At 38.6% G+C, this 19581-nt stretch overlaps 1 protein-coding gene across 5 annotated transcripts in view; it reads right to left on the reverse strand.

The window, feature by feature from the left end:
* Positions 1–12773: 12773 nt before the first annotated feature.
* Positions 12774–19581, reverse strand: part of LOC121322457 (zinc finger protein Helios-like) — a 47545-nt gene continuing 40737 nt past the window's right edge. For all 5 annotated transcript variants that reach the window (XM_041262477.1, XM_041262478.1, XM_041262480.1 and 2 more), the window contains one exon: positions 12774–17706. In XM_041262477.1, the coding sequence (XP_041118411.1) occupies positions 16961–17706 (746 nt within the window). In that variant the 3' untranslated portion in view covers positions 12774–16960. The remainder of the gene's footprint in view (positions 17707–19581) is intronic.

The raw sequence follows: 19581 nt of genomic DNA on the forward strand, positions 1-19581 counted from the left end.
CCAGCAATCACTTTGAAGGAGCTACAGAGTTCAGTGGCTAGGAGTGGAGTAATGGTGCACCAGTCAACCATATCAAGAGCTCTGCATAACACTGGCCTGTATGGGAGGGTGGCAAGAAAGAAGCCGTTACTCAAAAAGTACCATCTGAAAGCACGTCTGGAGTTTGCCAGAAAGCATGAGAGTGACCCAGCTGTGATGTGGGAAAAGGTTTTGTGGTCAGGTGAGACCAAGATAGAGCTTTTTGGCCAAAACTCAAAGCGCTATGTGTGGCGCAAACCTAACACTGCCCATGCCTCAAGACACACCATCCCTACAGTGAAGTATGGTGGTGGCAGCATCATGCTGTGGGGATGCTTCTCATCAGCAGGGACTGGGCAACTTGTTACAATTGAAGGAAGAATGGATGGAGCAAAATACAAGAAAATACCACAAGAGAATCTGCTTCAGTCCCCTAAAAAACGGAAGCTTGGGAGGAAATTTACCTTTCAGCAAGACAGTGATCTCAAGCACAAGGCCAAAGCAACATTGGAGTGGCTCAAGAACAAAAAGGTGAATGTCCTACAGTGGCCCAGTCAAAGTCCTGATCTCAATCGTATTGAGAATCTGTGGCACTATTTGAAAATTGAGGTCCACAAGCGTCGTCCAACCAACCAGAACAACCTGGAGCAAATCTGCCAAGAAGAATGGGCCAAAATCACTTCGACACTGTGTGCAAAGCTGGTACATACTTACCCCAAAAGACTTAAAGCTGTTATTGCAGCGAAAGGTAGCTCCACTAAATATTAATGTGTGGGGGTTGAATATTTATGCAAGCAAGAAATTTCAGTTTTTTATTTTTCTTAAAAATATTTCCCAACATAAAACCAATGTCACCTTACAATAATTGATTTGAGTTTAAGTGTTTTAAAATAAAATATCTAACAGAACAAAATTTCAATGTACCATTTGTAATTCAGTAATATGAGAGAATTGGTCAGGGGTCTGAACACTTTTGCAAGGCACTGTACATAAAATGGGGATTGTTTTTATTCTTTACAAGCGACTGATGTCTATCTGTGTAATGGATATCCAAGTGCTGACTGTACAAAATACATATTTTACACTATATTCTTCAGATAGGTGGAGGCTGCAGATGGAGATTAACTCTGGCGAACTCTGGCACACAGCAGGTACGTAGTGGATTATTGAGGTAAACAATAATAAGTCCTTTCCTTGCCGATCATTGGACACATTGTTTATTGAGGGACAAATAATAATCTAGCTATTCGATTTAATCAGGTACTGCTTGATGTTTACAGGATTTGATCTAAGTGAGCTCCCTGACTGAACCACCACTGTGTTTAATTTCTGCAGCGACACCACTGGAACTTCTCCTGCAAATACCTACTCATGAGAAGAGCTGTCTGTAAACAGCAAACAGCACAATCGAGAGGGGGCTTATTATTATTATTATTATTATTATTATATTATTATTATTATTATTATTATTATTATTATTAGTAGTAGTAGTAGTAGTAGTAGTAGTAGTAGTATTTATAACTGCCCTGCAATATGACACTCCCTCTTGTTCTTCCCTTTAGGGTGAAAGATTGAACTAGTTTCTGTTTGTCTTTCAAAGCAAGGGAGAGTAATTAACCTGATTCCAATGTTGGGATAGCCAACCGCACATACCAGTATAGCAGGATTCCCGGTTCCTGCTGTCATGCCACAGCCTCTGTCCCACACTCCTCTCCTCCTCACTAACACATTTACCCTACCCCTCGTAGGCAGGGCGCAACACAGGCAACCAGTTTCGGCTCAAATAAAACTGAAGTAAGTTCTGAAGGAGTAACATTTGGAAGCAATATTTACTTACAGTATTTGTCTTGGGATAGCTGTCAAAGGCACTCTAAAAAACCTAAGAAATGTGTTGTTGGTCCTTCATATAACATGCTGTATTTCATAAATGATAACATATATGGAAAATTTACAAAATAGTTTTTGCTCAAGCCAAAACATTAATGTATAGCAAAAAATGTGCTATCATTATACACTTACTGTAGTACCATTCTTTCTGCAGGAATTAAAACATTTCAATAAACATCCCCCTCCAGCTAACAAGTGAAGTACGTGTGCGGTGTAGTACTGGGAGTGCCCAGGAGGGGGGGATGCCACAGTTTATTTTAAGTATAATCCAGAAGCAGCCATGCAAGATGGTATTGGCCCCTGCTGTTGCTACATCACTCAGTGGTCACTTGCATTTCTCTACACTGGGTTTCTGAATTTTGAAATGTATTCCTTGTGGTTGACAGTGACGGTAAGATAACACTGATCCCTGATTGCAGCACAGACCACAGAGCCAGACAGCCTCAGCCAATCGGACGCTGGAACAACCCATGTGATCTTATCCAGGTGGGTTCCACATGTCTGTTACATGTGACGCATTCCACAAATGCAGCCTTAATCATGGCTGATTGTAGGTATGTTTTCAGCTATCGAAGGCATGATAAGCTGCTCTCAGCAGCTGCATTAGACACTGAGATAGTAAGGCAGGTTTTAGAATGATAGAATTAGCCCCTCACTTTTATGTAGGACGCAGAGTATAACTCAAACTAAACATTGTGTGCTACACAAGCGCCTTTTGCCCCCAACATCCCCACCCCCACCTTCCCTGGTTTCAGCAGCCATACTTCCCATAATTCCTTCTGCAGTAAAAGCCAACAATATTCAATTGTAAATACTAAATACTAATCTGAATACAAATATAAATACTACTGCCAATTTTAGCTTAGACTTCCGGACATTTTCCAAGTTTTGATATAAGCCTTTCCAAAGAAAGCCGCCAATTTAAAATAAAGAAAATGTGAACAAACCTGAGGAACATATATATATACTATGATATATATATATATATATTATAGTATATATATATATATATATATATATATATATATATATATATATATATATATATAATATATACATATACTTTAATCCTGTGTGTAGAACCTATCATTCCTATTAAAAGTTCCAAAAACATGAGTTCCAGTATAAATTTTACACTCATGTAATCAATAATGTTTCTCCACAAAACGTAGGTTACACATTTAAATTCTGAGGTCAGGAATTGTTGAGCTGATGGAAATAACAGACCACAGTGCTAGACACCCTCAGCTCCCTTTGTGCTTATCATTGTGAAGAATCAAACAGTGAAATATTGTACGAAATCATTCTGAATCAGTGACTCCTGTTATTGCCATTGCTTCCCCACCCCACAGATCCATCCAGAGAATGCATCCATTCTCAGGAACAGGCACAGGAAGTGTGGGGAGGCTTTTTGAGAAGAATAATGCATTACAGTAATTGCCTGTAGCACAGTACAGTGAGAAAATGACATTCCAGAGTTTGCATCTCTTCTTTTTTATCACTGTTATCACGATCTCACGTTTTTTGTGAAATGTACCCATTGTGTAATATGTAGGGTAACATAGGGGAGGGTGCCCGCATGTGCTAGGATGCCTACCTCTATTAATTTGTGTTCTTAACACTTAATGACGCCAAATCTCTTGAAAACATAACCTTCTTATCCTAGTGTTCCTTCTCAACGCATGTCTAGACCGGAAGCAACACACATGTGGACGCTTGAGCGTCAAAACCGTTTTGGAGTAAGTTTGTATAACTTTTCTGCTTTTATAATCAGTTGTTATGTGTGCATGAATAGTTTCAGTTTGTCCTGGAAAATGTGCTATGGCAATAGTAAAGCCTTATAAGTATAAAGCCAAGAGTTAAAGCACATGTTGATAACGGGGGATTTTTAGTCGGCCCAAACATTTGATTGGTATTTATGAGGCAAGTTGCCCCCTCCCATATGGGGGAAGACGTCCTAGTTGTTTAAACTGGTAAAATGTTTTAAATGTTTTTTAAAAAAATTGTGATTTAAATACAGTTCACGTTGACACTTGGGGTACCACTCTAATTCTTAAATGCTTAAAATGTTAAAATGTTTTTAAGAACATTTGTAATTTAAATAATTCTCTATTTTCCATCCTAGTGTATTTTGTTCTTTTAATTTTTTGCAAAGTTCACCTTATTTTGCAGGTGATGTGTATTGTTTGGGGGGGGAGGGGGGGGTCATTTTTAAATCATGAAATACCTATTTCTAGACTGAAATTAGTGAAATAATCAATTATTTAAACATTTACACAAATTTTTTGGTGATTTATTTTGTGTTAATAACTTATTTTGTATAAATGCGCATGATTCCACCAACTACATCAATAACAGTATTATCTTTAACTTCAGATGTGTTTATTTTCTATATACACGTTCAATAGTGTTGGTGAGATGTGTGTTCTGAAGCCAGGAAAGGGTTAAGTTTACTCCTTGTTTAAAATACTATCCAATCCAATCCAATTATGAATGTGGATAGAGTGGAGGAAACGGTGGGCCCTGATTGGCGGTCCAATTCATGAATTGTTCAGTATAGTTTATGAGGCAGGTATGTGTAAAAGGCTGTGACTGGCCTGTAGGGTCTGGATCTTAGGAAGGCGAGCCAGCTGGGTGCTGAGGGATGTCAGTGTTTTGCTTTGTTTAAAAATCATTAAACAATGAATAAAGTTTTGAAGCCATTTCTGTTATAACATTGTTATAATCAGATAATACCATATAGTCATATATATATATAATCATATATATATATATATATATATCATATATATATATATATATATATATTATATATATATATATATATATAATATATTTATATTATATATATTATATATATATATACACACCTCCTCCAAGCTATAGTTTTACAAATAAAATCAAATGTAAGGGAGGCATGTATAAGGGACCTTGTGGTTATTTTATGATGCAGCTCTTGCAACATTATTCCACTTCTATTGGGACGTGAGCACCAGGATGTATTCAGATCAGGCTTCCTTCAGCACATGCTCATCTTGTGTTCCTACAGGCTATTCATGTCATTGTTGCATGAGGGAATGCATTAAATATCACTACGCCTTATGCTACTAATGTTTTATGGCAATGTATTATTTTCAAAGTGTCTGTTTAGTGGTGGTGCTAAATCAAGTGCATCTTTAAACAGGGATTTTGCTGAAAGCTGTGAGGGCAGAGATAAGGCAGCAGGCTGTTGGAAGTGAAACTCTCTTAATCTAGCGGTGAGGATCCTAGCTTCTTTTCCATCTTGATAAAGGCCTAGGATTGGAGAAGTGGGCTGCTGTGCCCACCCACCCACACACTCGCACTGTGACACACACACACACTCGCACTCCCCCCACACACACACACACACACACACACACACACACACACACACACACACACACACTCGCACTGTCACACACACACACACACACACACACACACACTGTCACACACATGTCAACATGACCGCTCTGCTCCCATCTCAATTCCAGTGGGGCTTCAGTGCCAGGTGTGACCACAGCAGGAGATGAACGTGGCTGTTTTAAAAATAGATCCCACAGTGCCATCAATCGCCCAGCCACCTGGGGATATGTGGTAGAGTGTGGCTGACCCTCGCAGGAAGTCTCAGTTTCATGATCATTTGGCTCTGGAGGACAGGAATCCATTAAACATCCTCACTCTCCACATGTCTGCCACACACACAAATATGTGTAACATGCTACTGGACATCTTTCATTGGTATATGTGTTAAATACAGTTCCACAATATGTATTGAAAATCTATATATTTAAAAAGTATGGTCCACATTAAAAATAGCTGTGTCACTAATAACTGTGTCAATACAGAAGTGATATAACTGTGATATATTGGTATCTTATGGCTAACAAGCAGGGTCGGATTAAAGGATGTGGGGGCCCTCAGTAAACCATATTTTGGGGACCCTGTGCATATTATGGCGAATGGTGTTATTGACATATTGGTTAATCCGGCCCTGCATTGGGGACAGAGAGTGTGAGCGGAGCGGGGGAGTGGAGCGGAGAAGTTGCTGGAGCGGAGCGCAGAGTGGACATTTCCAGCTCGTTCCTTCACAGCACGGAGAAGAACACGAGAAGAGCACGGTTTTATTTTTCTTAAATACATGTTCGGCCGTGGAGTTTGCAATTTTTTTTTAATGGTGGTGACAAATCCAGCTGCAGTCACTGTACAGTATTTTCCATCATTCCCGTGCATGGTAACCATTCATTTTCCAGTTTCAAACCAAAATTAGGTACTTTGAAAAAAAAAAAAAGCTTTTATATTCAATGTGATTGGCGTTGCACTTTATAATTCATTATGGAAGGAAACATATATATTCTTCTGATTGTGTGGAGCTGCCATATAATAATGTGAAAACGTCATCAGTGTGTCCGTCGGTCTGAGTTATTACCCAGCCTATATTGTTCTTATACAGTTCCACCATACAGGTTATGCACCATACAGCGGTGTGACCACGGTTTATATTTTCTGCACTCTTAAGGATAGTTTATATACTACAGGGTGTCTGTCAGCCCCATTGAGACTCACTCATATGTGTTTGTGGGTTGCCTTGAGCTCCCTGTGAGATATTCGGTTACAAACAAGCCCAGTATAAAGCTGCTTTGATACAAATCATATGCAAACTGTGAAACTGGCAAGTCCACCGTACACAACATCATAGGAACCTGTTCATTGCAAGATGAGATTTCCTAGCTTTTACTTTATTTTCAATTCATGCATTTTTTCAGTACCAAGCAATAATAATGAGGAAGTGTCTTTGAATTGAATTAGATAACTTCTCTGAACATTTTATGTAGGCTTTTTCATTGTTGATCATAGCTAGTAGAAGGAGCATTAGTATTGTACATTAGCAGGAAGCTGATTGCGTGAGAGACTCAGAGATCAGGTATGCTGTAATCTAGAAAGAAATGCAGCCATCATAAAAAACTGAAACTAGTTTCTGTGCACCTCTCTTCCTGTGTGTGTGTGTGTGGGCCTGTCCGCCCATGAGCAGTTTTTGTAAAATGTCTCAAACAAAAGACCACCTCGCAGGAGCCCCAGTTCTGCTGGGGGGACCTACGCTATAGCATCATTTGCGTACAGGTTATTCCCGGCCCTTCTATCAAGCATCTGTTATGAAAATGGCATACCACTTTACAGTATAATAATCGAGTCAGTTGCTACACTGCAGTTCCTTGAAGACAATCAGAAAGAATTGAGTTCAGATTGAACTATTGTATCATGATCAATGTGAGATATTTGTTCCAAATTTTGTTGTGTTGACACAGCTGGTGATGCTGTGGGGGTGTAGTGTACCAACAGTTCTGTAGCTTCTTCAAGGTAATAACGGGCTCAATAGAATCTCAAATGGATTCATTAATTTTTTTCTATAATGGACAAGGAGTTAAACCTTGTCAATTTAAACCAAAATCACATTTTCCAAAGGCCAAAAACCAAACAGGTTTGCCTGAGCAGTTTCATGATCATTGTGAATTTGCAAAGCGAGGCTCTCGGTTGAGTGAGGAGGGTATCTATGGGCTGCTTTAGGAAAGGACTCATCTTAGCAAGATTTGGACAAAACAAAGCAAAAAAAAAAAACCCTAAACAACATGGGTCTTCACCGTTGATAAAACCACAAGCCTTCACCGCATGTAGCCATAGCATATCGGCTGGTTAAGAGATCTTCACTGGAAACAAATATCAGTTTCAAGAAAATGGTTTTGTGCAGAGCACTGTAGAAACGTTATTCTTGCAGATGTTTAGGTGACCAGAATTTCATAATGAAGGAAGCCTGCTTATCTTCTGACTCTTTTGTAATGCATCAAGATATGATCTCCGTACTTGCTGTGCTCAGCACTTGGTCTAATGTAATAGCCCTGACATGCACAGGTGTTAACAAAACTGCTGCCGTGCATTGTTGTTACTGTTGTGTTATGAAGTGTGAATAATAATAATAATAATAATAATAATAATAATAATAATAATAATAATAATAATAATAATAATGGTTATGTTTGAACTTTATCCTTCACCTGCCTTTTTTTTAACTAAAGGTATCATCTGTATGTGGGGTTTTGTTTTCATCTTTGGTTTGCTTTCCGCCTACCCTTTTCAGATGCACCTGTGGTAGACAGAGGTCATGGCTGCGCAATCTCTTCTTTATCTTTCTTCTTAATAACGTAAATATCCGCAGACCATGGGCGGCTGGCTCTGGAAAGCGGAGGGGGGACGAGTCATTTAGATTAGCACACACTCTTGTCTTCCAGTTTACTACGGATTTACTGCTTTGCTTTCACATGATTTAGCACATTTTTACTATGTCTTTACATATGCTTTTACCGTGGTGTTCCTGGATTTACTGTTGATTGAGTGTAATAATCAACATTTTAAAATGACTGTGTTGTTGCTCTTTGTTCTGGTTGTAGCATCAAGTTCCAGTGAACAGGAACCAAATCGCTAGCTTTATATATATATCTATATATATATATATATATATATATATATATATAATAACATGATATATATATATATATATATATATGCCATATAATATATATGTATACTTTATATACGTGAACATGACTTAAGTACGAAGAATCTGGCACTTCTGCTCCCTCCCAATGAATGCGCTCAAAGTATTTGTACATGCCACTGAATCTGGCACTTCTGCTCCCTCCCAATGAATGCGCTCAAAGTAGTACAGGCGACTGAACAATATAAAGCCTGTCATTAAAAGGACTAGGATTGTATTTCTTATCAAAACGTTGTCTCCAGCAGAGTCTGTAGTGTGGGATATTACCATCGCCCTTTCACAATAAAATATACTGTAGAGGAGTGCTGGCCATTATTTTAACATGAGATGAATAGCCCTTCATTATTTGTAATGTAGCAGTTTACACTGCATGATAACTGCAGCCCGATTGAAATTGCTCGTCTTCTGTTGCTTTTTGACTTGTGACTTTGGGAAAGGGAGTCATTGCAGTCCAAGTTCCCCTCCTCCTCCACTCTGCTGTTTTCGGATCAGCTAGCAATCAATAAATGTAACTAACCGTGGGAAGCTATGGTTTTGACACAGATGAAAACACAAGCTCAAGCATTGTATGCTTGACCTTTTTTTTTTTTTTTTGTTCCAGTAAGGAGTTTTTCTTATTAATTGAAAAGGGACAGATTTCCCGTTCATGCGAAACATACCATGACAATATGGTGAGCTGGAGGGTTAACACCTCATCACAACTGTCTGTTTTCTCATGTGCATATGGCCAAGGTGTCAAATTCTAATGGGGAAGCGAAGCAGCCTCACCTTTCTGTAACGTTTATGTTTTGAAGAACACAAACAAGACATATTTTTCACTGAATGTTGTGCTACTATTTCCTTGACAAACTGCAGAATCTGTGTTTTTGAGAGAGCACCCTCTGAAGTGTTTGTGGTACCGCAGAAGGAACACCACTCTGTGAATAACTAGGACAGTCTGAGAAAGTCGGTGCTTGTAATAATTAGGACAGTCTGAGAAAGTCGGTGCTTATAATAATTAGGGCATTCTGTGCCCCGACACAGGCAGGAAAGAAGATACATACGCTCAGTTTAAACTTCCACCATTTAAAACAGAAATCACCACACTTAGCACTGCCTCTTTACAACACTCTTACAGGCTACTCGACTGACCTAAACTGAGGAGGATACTGCAAGATTTTAAACCATTTAAATAGGATCCTCCCTACTGTAGTTTAAAGAATAACACTTAAAAGAGAGACACTCCCGTACACTGTTAGGAATTATGGTGTCCAAACATTCAATAAAGGGTCTCTTTATTAGTAGTATATTTTTTGCTGTTTTTGTGTTTTGTTGGACTAATAGAATGTATTGTTATTTAAAGAGTAAGTACATAACTTCCAACGTCATTATCTTTGTACTTATTTATTAATTTATTTATTCATTTTCCAATCGCCTTAGTCTTTTGTGATATCTGCAGTCATTCTCAGTGGAATTTTTTCATTACTGGATTCCTTTATGATGAAGCGCTTTTTTTTATGAAATAATGATTTTTATTAGTAGAAAGTTTTCCTTTTTTTTGTGCAAATATCTTACTTTTAATTTTAACAAAGAAATTCTTAATGGAGGAGACCCACTATTTCAACATACTGTCTAAATAACGTAACTAATTCATAATAAAAGTTGGGGTTTAACATATTTGTGTGGAATGTAGTATCAACTTATGCACAAATTCAGCATCAGTTCATCTGTTTAAAACATGAACAGCGAAGGGAATAAATCACAACCACACACTGTAGGTGAATGTACCTGAGATTCCCTACATTTATTCCAGTGTGCAATCAATACAAAACAGTAACAGCAAAACCCATACTCAAATGAGTACCATTCTGCAACCATTTCTTCCAGTCCAATTAGTTTGCAGTATTTAACAGATTCCAAAATCAGTTCTCATATACTTCCATTTTCACAAAACTATTTACACATTAGAACGATTCCGAGAGAGAAAAAAAAAACAACACACTATTGCACTTTAATGAAAAAATGCACTTCATTAGTTCTGTATGAGGGTATCCGTTTCAAATATGTGAAACAAAAACAACCATTAAGTAAATTCCTATAACGAGCCTCTTGCCACCAACATCCACTCATTCTTAATTAGCTGCAACTGTACGTATGATGGGAACCGTTTTCTTTTTGTTCTTCAAAATATCATGCAGTTTTAAATAAATGTACTTACATTGTTTTCAAATGCACTTAAAACTTTAAAATGAAAGTAATAAGGTTTAAAGGTGTTTGTTTATGCAGTTCCAGTACGGTATACAGTTTACTGCATATAAACAGTGCTTTAACCTGTAAATAATATTGACATAAAATAACTGTACACAGACTCTTATATGCAGTACCATCTGTAACAAGGCAGAAACAATGGGGATATAGACACACACTGGAGGGATTTGGTAAAGACATACAGCACTGTTGTATGATTCTGAAACCTCTAGACACAGGAGGACATACAGAAATAACCCTTTGCTAATAATATTCTTAACTGACAAACATCACCTGGAAAGTCTGACTGACTATTGCCACAGGGAAGCAAAGCAGGTGTTAAAGCAGTGCTTTCAAAACATTTGAACCCAGGTTCTGTAAATGGCAGTTATCTTCCAAAACAAACTGGTCCCCTTAATAAGCACCTCGAGGACCAAATTTAATTTAGAAAAACAAGAACTGAAATATCTCATATCACAAATCACAAATATATCACATATATTAGTGCCTATAGAAAGTCTACACCCCTTTAACTTTTTTCTCATTTTGTTGTGTCAGTGCCTCAGAGTTTCATGCATTTAAATGATTTTTTTCCACTTATCTACACACCATACTCCACACTGTTAAAGGAAACAAGTTTTTATTGAGAAAAAAATTAAGTCTCCACCCTGAATTAATACTTGGTGGAAGCACCTTTGGCAGCAATTACAGCTGTGAGTCTGTTGGGATAGGTCTCTACCAACTTTGCACATCTAGATTTGGCAATATTCTTTCTTCTTTACAAAACTGTTCAAGCTCTGTCAAGTTCCTTGTGGAACATTGATGGACAGCAATCTCCAAGTCATGCCGCAAATTTTCGATTGGATTTAGGTCAGGGCTCTGACTGGGCCACTCAAGGACATTTACCTTTTTGTTCCTTAGCCACTCCAGTGTAGCTTTGGCTGTGTGCTTTGGGTCGCTGTCATGCTGAAAGGTGAACTTCCGTCCCAGTTTCAGCTTTCTTGCAGAGGGCAGCAGGTTAAAAGACTTCTCTGTACTTTGCTCCATTCATTTTCCCTTCTATTCTGGCAAGTGCCCCAGTCCCTGCCAATGAAAAACATCCCCATAACATGATGCTGCCACCACCATGCTTCACAGTAGGGATGGTGCTCTTTGGGTGATGAGCAGTGTTGGGTTTGCACCAAACATAACGCTTTGCATTTAGGCCAAAAAGTTACATTTTAGTTTCGTCAGACCACAAAACTTTTTGTCACATGGCTACAGAATGTCCCCAGTGTTTTTTTGCATACTTCAAACAGGATCCAAGGGGGGATTTCTTGAGTAACGGCTTCCTTCTTGCCACCCTACCATACAGGCCAGATTTGTGGAGCGCTTCGGATATTGTTGTCACATGCTTTGACCAGTCTTCGTCATAAAAGCCTGTAGCTCTTGCAAATTTGCCAATGTCCTCTTGGTAGCCTCTCTGATCAGTCTCCTTCTTGCTCGGTCATCCAGTTTGGAGGGATGGCCTGATCTAGGCAGGGTCTTGGTGGTGCCATCTACCTTCCACTTCTTAATAATCATCTTGACCGTGCTCCAAGGGATATTCAAGGCCGTTGATATTTTATTATACCCATCCCCTGATCTGTCCCGATGTTCTTTTGAAAGCGCCTTGGTTGAATCTTTGCTTTGAAATGAACTATCCTGCAGAGGGAATCTACACGAACTGCTGAATCTATCCTGAAATCATGTGAATCACTACAATTTAACACAGGTGGAGGCCACTTAACTTGGTGTGTGATTTTGAAGGTGATTGGTTACACCTGAGCTAGTATAGAATTTCTATTACAAGGGGGGTGGATACTTATTAAGCTATTTCAGTTTTTATTTTTAATTCATTTTTTACAAATTTCCAGAATTTTTTTTTCACTTGGAAGTTGTGGGGTACGATGTGTAGATAAATAAAAAAAATAAAAAGCATTTTAATTCCAGGCTATAAGGCAACAAAAGATGAACATTTTGAAAGGGGGTGTAGACTTTCTATAGGCACTGTGTGTGTGTGTGTGTGTGTGTATATATATATATATATATATATATATATATATATATATATATATATATATATATATATATATATATAAAAATAGAAAAAAAACTAAAAGATAATACAAGATCCCTTTGTGATAACATGCATGCCTGTAAAGCAACATGTGAGCACAGTGCTACCGCTCTGCCTTGTGCACAACCAAGAACCCATCTGCTCTGTAAACATCACAAACCCAAACGTCAAAAATGCCTCCTTACTCTGCTGCTCTACAATGCCCACAGAGCCCATTCTCAGCTGGGATTCAAAGGGTTTAGACAGGGACCAGTCTGTGGAAGATACAGTTCACCTCTTTTGGCATCAGTGTTTTTGGACATTTTGACATGACCTGTGAAAAGCATTTAGGAGACAGCATGGCAGGCTACGAAATGGTGCTCACCAGCCAGGGATGAAAACAAGACTCAAGCCATTCCAGACTTTATTGTGAGCTTTATGAATTATGGTTGAGCCTGGCAATGCCTCTGTGGTTGGTTTATTCTAGCTCAGGCGTGATTAACAACAGGCTCATTGTGAAATCTGAAGTATCTCAAATGGCAATGCAATGAGTTTGATTTCTTATTTCTAACCCACAAATCTGACATACAGAAGAAACTTTCAAACATAAGCATCCCGAATAACCCGTCAAACATGTTGAACTGCAATACAGCATGCTATCGTTTTCAAACCTCTCTCACTCTCCCCCCTGATCACGACAATTTTTTAGAAAGAAAGCTACATTTTTAAAATAACCCTGCAAGAAGTCTTTTAAAAGCATTTAAAAAATATATATATATATATCCATATTTTACAACTCACTATATACCTATCCAAAGCTTGCAGTCTATCATGAAAAAAAGACATGTATAATAGACTATATTATTTTTAAGAACATTTACAACCAAACCAAAAACTGAAAACAATAAAAAGCATATCTACAATTGCATCATTAAATAAGTAAAGGAAACAGGCAGGTACCCTGGTCCAAACTTGAGTGAGATACACGACGGCACCATTTGATCTTTTTTTCAAGGGTTTATATGTATTTATGTCCAATATATAAAAATATATTTTTTGTACAAAAATATGTAAACAGCTTATAAATCTAATGCATTATCAACAAGAAAAAACAACTCCCCATAAACTAAAAGACTAATTAAAACAAGACTAAAGTAAATGAAACTGTTCTAGACTGACAAGAGTAACAAGAGGTTTCAAATAGAAATTTGCACATTTTGTCAACAATTGACAAGACCTCTTGGTGCTGTTCAGTAACTGTGGGAGTTAGCAAGACCTACACATGCAGCTGTAGTGCTTGCTGCACCTTATGAGTGTAAGACTTCCTTTCTTAATCCAAACGCTAATCAACACAAATGAGCACTTCTAGTGCCATCAATAGTTCTGTGTGTGTGTCTGTGTGCGTGTGTGCTTGTGCGTGTGTGTGTGTGTGTGTGTGTGCTTGTGCGTGTGTGCACATGCATGTATTACGTATCTCAGCTACATGATGTGACTCCAATTTCAGAAATGACAGTGTTTCATGAATAAAAATAAATCAGTCAAAATTATCACAGTTTAAGAATTTTGTAACAAAAAAAAAAACACAAAAAAAACATACAAACAAATCCTTCCCCTTGTTACAGTTTTGGCTACATGACACACAACTGGCTACATGACTGTTCCAATCCCTGACATATATATTTTCATTTCTTGCACCATGCTTTCTCCAGTCTTGAGGTTGTAATTACATAACTGTTCATCCTCAAGGTGAAATAAACACAGTGCTGCATGACGGTCCTTTTGTCACTAACCAGTGCAGATCTGCAGGGACCTTAAGAACAGTCCAACAAAGTAGGGATGGAATAAGACTCTGATTGCACAGCAGTTTCACCCATTCCAGCTTTTACAATAAGCTTGATTAACCACAGTGTATATGTAACAAGCTCAGGTGTGTCTTATTAAACTGGAATGGATCAAAGTGCTGTGCAACAGGAGACTTATTTCTATTCCTTGCAAAGGTTGTTATACAATATTATTAGGCAGCAGCATAACACTGGGCTGGTAATTCACTCCCAATGTAAAATTAAAACAAAAACATTTTATTAAATACAAAATCTGTATGTATCCTAGTTACATTAATGATTGTTTTTGGCAAGTGCATAGTAAGGGAAAACTGAATGCAATCCATTCATAATCAATTGGTTCTGCTAAACTTGCCATCAGATAACCCACAACCTGTTGAGTCCCAACCAGGAAGGAAAGGCTGGTTTACACCTGGTTGGCCAGCCAGTACCTTGACCTATCTTAGGTCCTGCATGGATTTGCATTATTATTTTGGAAAAGTTCTTGGAAAAGTCTTGTGTCTAATGAGTTTAGCCAATAGCTCAGTGCTTCCAAACAGAACACGTTAATGATTGCCTTCAATAAAACCCTACAAGTAGAATACAGCCACTTCATATGGAGAGTGAAGACCTGAATGGGTTACTGTAATGAGATTTTACAGTAAAGCCATGTTCCCTTATCTGAAAGTTTTCTAAATTTGATGCCAGTGAGGTAATTAAAAGCCTTCAAGTGCCAGAATCTCAATGCCAGTCATTTTTGCACGAGAAACATGCAAACATAACACTCAACTCTTGAATACCCGAAAGAGCACCTGCAAACAACCTGTGAAGTGCCATCGAACCTGTCTATAACGACAGCCTGCATATAGAAGTAGTTTTAGCATTGAGGTTCGTACACCACATTGCATGTGTACAGTATGTGTCGAAAGGGAGTTTTTTCTAGGATAGATTTGAATTTGAAATGAACCAATGTCAGATACTCTAGCTGGTGTGCATCATAAAAACCTCAGCTGATAAATACTGTATATATGACAGCATATAAAAATAAAACAGCTAATTATTTTATAAAATAACAAATGATATTGTTAGAAATGTAGGAGGATTTTGCTGTTTAAGAGTGCTTACAGGACTGTGTTCAGTAAACAAACCCAGTGGGACATGTCTTTTTCGCTTGTTCTTTAAATTCTATGCTTTACAATCCATGGGAGCCATGAGAGGATACCTAGGCATTGTGTAGTAAAAGAGATCAAATTAATTCCGTCACCAATGCCTTGTCACCAGAGACTCTAGGGATTGAAACTGCCAGCTTGTATCTGAGCTCAACTGCCTGATAAGAAGTATGCAAGGAGGTTACTGTAAGCTGCCTTACAGTAAGATCTGGAAATCTCACCCATCTTTTATAAGATGTGCTTTCAAACTGCTCAGAGCTATGTCTACCCAGTGGCAGAGTTGAGTGATATGCCCACATTGTGAAATGACTGTTGGCTCCCAGTGTAACATCAAACTGCCTCATATTCCCTCTTCTTGAGTAAAACAGAAAGTACCACAAGCAAAGTGCACCATCACTTGCTTACAGTAATGCTTATAAATAATAATGATACAAACATACAGCTGCAGCACAAAGTATAAATAGGTACACATGTCTAGAGATTACATAATTTCTCCATTCTTCTTTTGCTGCTGCAAACAAGCGCAAACAGTGGCATCAAAGCTTAGGTTTGAATTAATAATCACTTCACTCTCAAGGGTGGCTGACTAAACTCAACTAAAACTAATACCAGGAGACCTAAAAAAAATCCCTTCATGCAAAAACCTACTAAGTGAGCTTTTCTGATTCAAAAAAAAGAAAATGCACTCACTTGATTAATTTGTGTCCGATAAGTACTGACAGATCTCTCCTGTTTGCAACTAAAAACCACATTTACTTAAAGGAAAGGCATTTTGTCTTGAGGCAAATGACAGAAAGAATTAAGAGGGTATAAATTAATGCAACAGAATAAAATCTGTCTATAGCTGCTCTGGTGAGGAATTCATACTGTATGAAAACTTAGAGGAAGCTCAGAACTAAAAAATGTACACATATTAAAAAAAAAAAAAACCCAAAAAACAGGGTGTTATGTAATCCAAAGCAACAGTTAAGAAGCCCTCTCTCCCACTCCTAACATCTTCCTTTAGATTGTTGGAAGTTGAAATTACAAAAGTAAAATAATTCAGATTTCTATGCGCAGACCTTCCTAGACTGTTTTATACATACCTATATATTGTATGTACATAGACATATGTACACACACACACACACACACATATACATATGTATACATGTATTTTTTTGTACTTCATTTGTGTCCTTCGGCTCAGTGCCTAGCGGAATGTGTGCTCTCCTCGAACGATATGAGATGAGAATTCGTAGCGGTCCTGGCTCCGGTACCCACAGATGTTGCACTCCAGAGGGTCTCTGTAACCATGGCAGCCCATGTGAATGGTGTACATGACGTGGTCCAGAAACAGGACCCGACAGTGCTTGCACTTGAAGGCCTTGACCTGCTCCCCATCCCCGCTGTAAACCTTGTACTGGTTTCTGGAAGGGCTCAGGGAGGGAGCAGCCACTCCTGCTGTTGCTGCCTCTGCGGCGGCAGCCTTGCTCGCATCCAGGGCTCTCTGCTCCTGCCTGGTGCAGGCTGGGCTGCTCCGTCTGCTCTTGGGGTTGAAGGCTGGGTTGCTGGGATGGCCCGGGCGCTCCTCATGGCTGCTGCTCTCCGAGTCAATGGACTCCAGGCAGCTGTTGCTGGGCGAGGCCTCGCGCTCGGCGGGCGGGTTCTTTGGTCTGATGAGGGAGAGGGGTCTGTCTGCTGGGAAGTCTAGGTTCACAGGTGGAGTCTCTCTGCTGCCCGGGTGGTAAACCTGAGAGTACAGCGGGTTCATCATGGGCACCACGTCCGCCATGGACACAGGCTGGTGATGGAGCAGGGGACGCAGGGAGTCAGCCCCCAGGTAGGAGATGGCATTGTTGATGGCTTGGTCCATCATGTGGGCATGCACCAGTTCTGCGTCCTTGAGGCCCATGTCATATTGCATATCTGGGTAGCTGTACCGGATCAGTTTCTCACCTGAAACATGAGATATTTTGGGTTTTTTAATGTAATTTTTACATTTATTAAGACCCTGTAATAAAGGAAATCCTACACAATCTAACAAAGATCATTTCATCAGGTGTTTATTCTAAGAAAATCTCTAGCACTTGGTCACTTATAATCATTTAAATCACAAAATAATTGAGGAGAAAATATATTAAACATGAACAGTTACCAGTAATCACCATGTTATAAGACATTACCAAGTCATGTCGTACTATTTCACCCTAACCCTTGCCTCAGTCCTAGCTTCAACCCCAGAATTATTAACAGTTACTCCTGTGTCACTGAGTGAGTTACAGGTATTTGCCTCCTTCCTTATTCTGTAATTACTGGTAACTGTTGCCCAGTTGATGTAAAGAGTGACTGAAAATGTAACATAACCAAAATTATGCAACAATTTCCAGTACATTATCTTATCAGAATGACCTTAAGAAGGTGTTTCAGTAAAATGACTTTATTATGAAATGAGTCTGGCAGTCAGAAGCTTAACCCATATCACTGTATTCCTGTAGTCTGTAGCATGATGTGTTTATTTAGATATTGCTCTTTTATGTTTTTATTATCTTCATAATGTGCAATTAAGCACAAGTATGATTTGACCAGAAAAAAAACAGATTGACAGTATATCCCTAAAACAGCTGCATTGTGCATTACCAGCTAGTAATATCCAGATCTGGATGAGCTGTTACATTTATTTTGAATACAGGTGTTCTGGCAAGAACTGCACTGTAGTTCTACTTTTGTTACGTTATTTAATGCATATAGTTTAAAACATGTATTTTATTTGATTTATTTAAAGTGCTTGTATTTTATCTATTTAACTTATTTAATCATGCATGTTTTATTTGTAGCATGTCATTTCATTTCAAAATGTATCTCTCTTCTGAGGATATTATGAAGTACAGCTTGAAGACTGGATTGGCTCTTAATGGTGGAAAGTCCCGTGCAAACATAATAGCCCGAAATAAATGTTTAACCCTTGCAAAACAGGGATGCGGTAACCTGTTTTGCTTTTGTCTTGTAACTGACTGCATGTTAGTGTTACAGGTGTGCCTAACCACAATAAAGTAAAAAACAGGTCCCTTTATCATCTCTGCTTTTTAACCAAGAACTCAGTGTCTAACAAGATAAGAAACATAAAAAAATCTAATAAAGACATCAAAGGAAAAGACAGACAGAGAGAGACAGAGAGAGAATGAGAGAGAATGATAGAGAATGATAGAGAATGAGAGAATGAGAGAGAAACAGAGAGAGAATGAGACACAGAGAGAGAATGAGACACAGAGAGAATGAGAGAATGAGAGACAGAGAATGAGAGAATGAGAGAGACAGAGACAGAGAGAGAATGAGAGAGAATGAGAGAATGAGAGAGAATGAGAGACAGAGAGATAATGAGAGAGAATGAGAGAGAATGAGAGAATGAGAGAGAATGAGACAGAGAGAATGAGAGAGACAGAGACAGAGAGAATGAGAGAATGAGAATGAGACAGAGAGAATGAGAGAATGAGAGAGAATGAGAGACAGAGACAGAGAGAGAATGAGAGAATGAGAATGAGAGACAGAGAGAGAATGAGAGAATGAGAGAGAATGAGAGACAGAGAGAGAATGAGAGAGAATGAGAGAATGAGAGAGACAGAGACAGAGAGAGAATGACAGAGAATGAGAAAGAGAGAGAGAATGAGAGACAGAGAGAATGAGAGACAGAGACAGAATAAGAGAAAGAGAGAGAAAGTGAGAGACAGAAAGAGAGAGAGAGAGAGAGAGAGAGAGAGAGAGAGAGAGAGAGAGAGAGAGAGAGAGAGAGAGAGAGAGAGAGAGAGAGAGAGAGAGAGAGGAGAAATTCTGCTG

This window comes from Polyodon spathula, chromosome 10, assembly GCF_017654505.1.
Source record: "Polyodon spathula isolate WHYD16114869_AA chromosome 10, ASM1765450v1, whole genome shotgun sequence".
In the NCBI taxonomy this organism is placed as follows: domain Eukaryota; kingdom Metazoa; phylum Chordata; class Actinopteri; order Acipenseriformes; family Polyodontidae; genus Polyodon; species Polyodon spathula.